The sequence below is a fragment of the Panthera uncia genome, unplaced genomic scaffold (assembly GCF_023721935.1).
Source record: "Panthera uncia isolate 11264 unplaced genomic scaffold, Puncia_PCG_1.0 HiC_scaffold_2163, whole genome shotgun sequence".
NCBI lineage: Eukaryota > Metazoa > Chordata > Mammalia > Carnivora > Felidae > Panthera > Panthera uncia.
Window position 1 is genome coordinate 181 of NW_026058870.1, and position 6,736 is coordinate 6,916.

The window sequence follows — 6,736 nt, forward strand, 5'->3', positions numbered from 1 at the left end:
TCCTGGAGCTTTGTGGACACTTTCCTTCTGTCCAAGGAGAGGGCAGCCGACCCTCCCCTGCCTCTTAGATCAAAGTACCAAGCTGGGGCGCCTGGGTGGCGCAGTCGGTTAAGCGTCCGACTTCAGCCAGGTCACGATCTCACGGTCCGTGAGTTCGAGCCCCGCGTCAGGCTCTGGGCTGATGGCTCGGAGCCTGGAGCCTGTTTCCGATTCTGTGTCTCCCTCTCTCTCTCTGACCCTCCCCCGTTCATGCTCTGTCTCTCTCTGTCTCAAAAATAAATAAAAAACGTTGAAAAAAAAAATTAAAAAAAAAAAAAAAAAAGTACCAAGCTGGACATTACCAGGCCAAATTCTCCATGAGTCCTGTGACCTCAGCCCAGGGGGGGACCTACAGGTGCTACGGCTCATACAGCAACTTCCCCTACCTGTTGTCACACCCCAGTGACCCCCTGGAGCTCCAGGTCTCAGGTGAGGGGCCCCAGCCCTGTCCCCTCTGTGTCCCAATGTTGTCTTCAGGGCCCTGTGCCCAAGAGAGCCCTGGGCTGAGACATAATGGAAGGGGCTCAGGGGAAGTGTCACCCAAGGGGTCCGCCCCTCAGAGCACAGGAGGGAAACACGCCCCTCCCTCCCTGCCCCTTTCCTTGTCCCCATCACCACAATTCTCCAGGTGGAGGAGGAGGGCCCTGGGGGCCGCAGGGCACATGAGGGAGAAGACTGTAAGCAGAGACAGGGTCTTGAAGGGAAACTCCAGCCCCCTCCTGTACTACTGCCTTTCTCCCCAGGATCCTCTGGAGAGCCCGGCCCCCCAGCCACAGATCCCAGCTCAACAGCTGGTGAGTCACAGTGGCTTCTGTCCAGGGCTTTCCTTCCCGTGTTTCAGAGATGCCAGGGCGGCCACCAGGCTCCAGGGGCTCTGAGGCCAGGGGGAGGAGGGCTGGGGTGGTCATGGCAGAGGGAGAGGGTGGGGGCCCAGCTGGGGAAGAGGCAGCCCCCTCTGCCCCCCCGCCCCCGACCCCAGGAGCCTCTGCGGGCAAGTGAAGGTCTCTGTCAGGAGGAGGCGGGTGGGTCCATGGGATCAGGGGTTGGTTACACCATCAGTTCAGGCACCTCTGGAGACACTGGCTTGGACACGCCCCTCCCCTGCCTGGGCCTCAGTTTCCCCAGGTGTAAAGGAGAGAGTCGTGGCCCAGATTAGATTTCCCCTCAGTTCTGGCCGTGGCTCTGGCCCCCTCCGGGGGGAGAGGAGGGCTCACGGGGAAGCCCCTCCGGGTCGGGATTCTATGGGGACCTGGCCCTCTGCAGCGATGGGATGACCCTGGAGGGGGAGGGACGGGAGGACAAAGGCTGGGGGCCTTCAGGTAGTGAGGGGAATCTGGAAGGACCCTCGGCCCCAGACGAAGATGCTGGGACAGACCCGCCTACAGATAAGGAGCCCAGAGCCCCAAGCTGGTGTCAGCCTGGGGGGGCAGCATGAGGAGAGCGCAGGGAACCCACAGCCTGGGTTCCAGTCCCAGCCCTGCCGCCTCCACGCTGGGCCACCTGGGACACGTGATCAGCCTCCCTGTGCCTCACTTTCCTGTCTGTGGAGTGGGGGGGCGGGGGCGGGGCGGCAGTCCCCTGCTGCGTGACCCTTGACAGGGTCAGAGGTGAATGCCCAGAGCCCAGCACGTGCCTGGCACACAGCAGGCGCCCAGTTAAATGGCATCACTGCCTCCTTCACGGTGTGGCTCTGCCCAAGGTCCCAACCGGTACCTGTACGTCCTCATCGGGGCCGCGGGGGCCTTCGTCCTGCTGCTCTGCCTCCTCGTCGTCCTCCTCGTCCGTCGCCAGTGTCAGGGCAAAGGCAGGAAGCCGGGTGAGAAGGGACGGGGGTGACCAGCCCCAGGGGGTGGTGGCTCTCCCGTGGGTGGATGGAGAGTGGCTCAGGGCACCAGCCAGAGGGAAACCAGATGTCGGAAAGGCCAGCGTAGAAAGACACTTCTGCAGAGTCTCACGTCGGAGAGGCTAGAAAGAAAACACGTAAGGTCGGCACCCATGTGCCAGTTGAAGGTGTTTTCCTCTTTTCCGTCTCGGGAGATGTTGAAACACGGGCAATGTGTGTGAAGGGTTCCTTTCCTCTGGGATTATGTGGCGGGGTCGTAACCTCCCAGCCCAGGGGGAGGCTGATTCCCAACTTCCTGCAGGGGCTGCAGACCCAGAGCCCCAGGACAGAGGCCTGCAGGACAGGTAACTCGTGCCCGCAGACCCCCGGGCCCCCACCCGCCTGCCCGTCTATGCCCCCTAACACCCCATCTCCTCCCCAGCTCCGGGCCAGCTGCCGCCACCCAGGAGGAGACCCTCTGTGAGAGGAGTGGGGGCGCCCCGGGGGGGTGGGGGCTGGGAGGGGCTGGTGGCTGGGAGTGAGGACCGCGTTCCTGCACGTGTGGCCTCGGCCCCTCACCCGCCACTGGGGTCCCTGGACCGCGGGGTGGGGTGTGAGCCCAGGGGACCTTGCCAAGAGACACGCCCCCCTTTCCGCCCCAGCAGATGCCGCCGTGCAAGACGCACAGCCTGAGGAAGGGGTGGAGCTGGACCAGCGGGTGAGACCCCTGCTCCCGTGCAGACCCCGAGGGCCCTCCTGGTGCCAAACGTAAACCAACGGACACTCCTGTGTCCTCACACCACCCGGTCGGGCGGTGTCCCACGGGTGCCCTCTCCCTCCTTGGGCACCCCGGGGCCTCTTGCCGTGACCTCGCGGGACCTCCCACATGCCCCCCGTGACTGGTCCTCACCCGCCGTCGGACTTCCGGTTGTTGGGGTGCTCGCTCAGGTCTCAAGAGGGTGCGTGAGCACCCGCAGGTCTCTAGGCCCCGTTCCTTCATTTGCCCGGCAAATGTGCACGGAGAGCCCACCGTTTACCAGGCCCCACCTAGTGCTGCAGGCACGACAGTGAGCAAACCTGACCCACGCTCGGCGAGCTCACCTTGTGGGCGACAGACCATATGCGAGAAAGTGGGCAGTGTCCTGGAGTGCAAAGCGTGGCTGGGGAAAATAAGGCAGGAGGTGGGGGTAGCAGGCGCAAAGGTCCTTAGGCAGCAACATGCGTTTTCAGGAAGGTGGGGGTGACGGCCATGTGGTTGGAGCCAAATGAGCAAGAAACAGTGTCAGGAACAGATTCAGAGCCGTAGGAAGCACCCAGATGCCCCAAGGCTCAGGAAGTCCCTGAGGAGTCCACCAGGAGATTGACCTAAGCTGCCTAAAAGTTCGAAAGCATCACTCTGGCAATAGTGTGGAAAACTCACCGAGGCTGTCGAGTGGAATCAAGGAGACGAATCTCCCCCTCACTGTCTGTCTCCAGCAGGACGCGGAGGATGGAGACCCCCAAGGAACGACGTATGCCCAGGTGAGCCACTCAAGATCAAGACTCAGTCGGGGACCGGCCACTTCTCCTTCCCCCCTGTGGGGGGGATTGCCGGACACAGAAGACAAACAAGCAGAGGAAGACAGGCAGATGGACAGTCAGGTGGGTCCTCTCTTCTCCAGGCTCCCAGGCTCCCCCCACGCTAACCACACACCTCCCCTCTCCCTCCGCCCACTGCAGGCTGCCGCATCTGACGCCCCCCCAGATGTGACCTACGCCCAGCTGAACCGCTTGACGCTCAGACGGGAGACGAGTGCACCCCATTCCTCCCAAGCCGGGGAGCCTCCAGCAGAGCCCAGCGTGTATGCTGCTCTGGCCATCCGCTAGCCCAGGAAGGACCCACACCCCACACTCCAGGGAGGGGACCGCGGGGACCCCAGGAGGCGCGGGAGCTGCCCACAGAGGCCGCCTAATGGCCCCAGCCAGCCTGGACTCCTAACATAGACCAGTAAGAACTCCTGGGACCCTCTGGGAGTGACCGGATTCTGCCATCAAAGATAGCTAGAGCCCCTACATTTTGGAAATAAAGCAACAGACTTCTCGATAATCCGTGAGTGAAATGAGAAACCCAAAATGGAAATGGGAGAATGCTTACGCTGAATGATAATGCAAATGTTACACATCAGACCTATGGCGCAGGAAAATTAACAACCAGGAACGAATATATTAGAAAAGAAAAAGCCTAAAATTAACAACTCAGGCAACAAGAGATGTTGGCGAGGATGCGGAGAAAGAGGATCTCTTTGGCGCTGCTGGTGGGAATGCAAACTGGTGCAGCCCCTCTGGAAAACAGTATGGAGGTTCCTTAAAAAACTAAAAATAGAACTAACCTACGACCCAGCAATTGTACTAGTTAGGTATTTAGCCAAGGGACAGAGGTATGCTGTTTCAAAGGGACACATGCACCCCAATGTTTACAGCAGCACTATCAACAATAGCCAAAGTATGTAAAGAGCCCAAACGTCCATTGGTAGATGAATGGATAAAGAAGATGTGGGGTGTGTGTTTGTGTGTGTGTGTATATATATATGTGTGTGTGTGTGTGTGTATATATATATATGTATATGTATATATATATATATATATATATATATATATATATATATATATAATGGAGTATTACTGGGAAATCAAAAAGAATGAAATCTTGCCATTTGCAACTATGTGGATGGAACTGGAGGGTATTATGCTAAGCGACCTAAGTCAGTCAGAAAGACAAATATATTATTTCACTCATGTGGAATTTTAAGATACAAAACAGATGAACATAAAGGAAGGGAAGCAAAAATAATAATAATAAACAGGGAGGGAGACAAACCATAAGAGACTCTTAAATACAGGGAACAAACTGAGGGTTGCTGGAGGGGAGGAGGTGGGGGGCTAAATGGGCAAGGGACATTAAGGAGGACACTTGTTGTGATGAGCACTGGGTGTTATATGTAAGTGATGAATCACTAAATTCTATTCCTGAAATCATTTTTACACTATATGTTAACTAACTTGGATGTAATTTTTAAAAAAGAAGAAGAAAGGAAAAGAAAAAAGCCTAAAAAGTCAATGATCCAAGTTATCATACCAAGAATTTAGAGGAGGAAAGAAGCAAATTATTCCAAATGAAGGTAGAAGGAAGGAAATTATAGTGATAATAGTAGCTACTAATGAGGACGAACAAAAAATAAAGAAGAATCAATAAAGCCCAAAATGTTCATTTTTTAAAACATTAATCACATTTATAAATCCTAGTCAAAATGGCCAAGAGTGGGGGGCACCCATTATCATTTTCAGGAGGGCATCACATCCTACAGACTTTAAATCAATAATAGAACATGATGATCGATTGTATGCCAACATATTAGAAAATGTAGATGAAATGAACACAATCCCCAAAAATACAAGTTTCCAAAATGATGAAGGATAAGTAGAAAATATGTATCACCTTATGTATACATTAAATGCATTGACTCTGTGATCAAAAATCACCCCCCAACTGAAGTGTGAGGAAACTGACAGAAATGGAGAGCAGAATGGTGGCTGTCAGGTCTGGGGGTGCAGAAATGGTGAAGTGTTGGTCAAGATTATAGGTATAAGATTAAAAGATATATAGTTAGTTCTAAGATTATACATTCTGGGGATCTAATGTACAGCATGGTGGCCATAGCTATACTGTATCATCTTGAATGTGGCAAAGAGAGTAGATCTAAGATGGTCTCATCATATAAAAAAGGCAGCTATGTTATGGGATGGAAATGTTAGCTAATCCCATAGTGATAATCATCTTGTAATATATACATGTGTCTGTTGAGGAGGCTTCATTGGCAATTTCCTCCAAACACTTACAAAACACACACACACACCAGAATTACACAAGCCTTTCTTGAGAATAATAATAAAAAAAGGAAGTAATATTTTATCAGGCTAGGAAAATATTGACACCAAAGCCTGGAAAGGAATTTATAGAATGGGAAAGGCACGGAACAATGTCTCACATAAACTTAGATGTAAATCTCTAAACAAAACATTCACAAATAAGATTCAGCAGTATATAAAAAGGACAATACATCATGACCATACTGGATTTTGCAGGGGAGAGGAAGAACAGAGTAGCTTAAAGTATTAAAAATCAATCAATATAATCCAATACATTAACAGAATAAGTTAAAAAAAATGACCATCTCACAAACTAGTGGTTGCCAGAGGGGAAGAGGGTGGGGATGGGTGAAGCAAATGAAAGAGCTTAAAAGGCATAAACTTCGAGCTATAAAATAAATGAGCCACAGGGATGAAAAATACAGCATAGGGAATATAGTCAATAATATTGTAATAATTTTGTTCTGACACTAAATAACTACACTTCACATAGTGAGCATTTCATAATGCATGTAATTGTTGAATCACTATACTGTTCACCTGAAACTAATATGTCAACTGTACTTTAGTTAAAAATTAAAAAAATGAAGAAATCTCAACAGGTGCAGACAAAGCTTTTGATAAAATACACCAACAATTCATCATGAAAATAAAAACTCATCAGATATAAAAGGTTGTTTCTTAGAACTTACAGAGGCATATTTAGCAATCACCACTTAGCCAATCATTTTTAAAGGTGAGAACTTGAAGTCCTCTCTCTGATTGGAAATGATGCAAGTATGTTTCCTATGACCATTTGTATTCAGCATGGCATTGAATTTATTTAATTGGAGGTACTAACCAATTAAATGAAGCAAAACAAAGTGATAAGCACTGAAATGGATAAGAATAATAATTGTATTGCTTCAAGATTATACAGGTGTGTGCACAGAAGATAAAAAATAATATAAAGATGTATTATCCAAATTA

General features: G+C 51.1%; 1 protein-coding gene across 1 annotated transcript; it reads left to right on the forward strand.

Annotated features, from left to right (window-relative positions):
* Window positions 1-320: 320 nt before the first annotated feature.
* LOC125917661 (leukocyte immunoglobulin-like receptor subfamily B member 3) lies at window positions 321-6,366 on the forward strand. The gene is made up of 7 exons (XM_049623799.1): window positions 321-468; window positions 783-833; window positions 1,739-1,855; window positions 2,184-2,226; window positions 2,304-2,341; window positions 2,527-2,579; window positions 3,338-6,366. The coding sequence occupies exons 1-7, from the start codon at window positions 357-359 to the stop codon at window positions 3,725-3,727; spliced, it is 804 nt and encodes a 267-aa protein (XP_049479756.1). The 5' UTR covers window positions 321-356; the 3' UTR covers window positions 3,728-6,366.
* The last annotated feature ends 370 nt before the right edge of the window (window positions 6,367-6,736 follow it).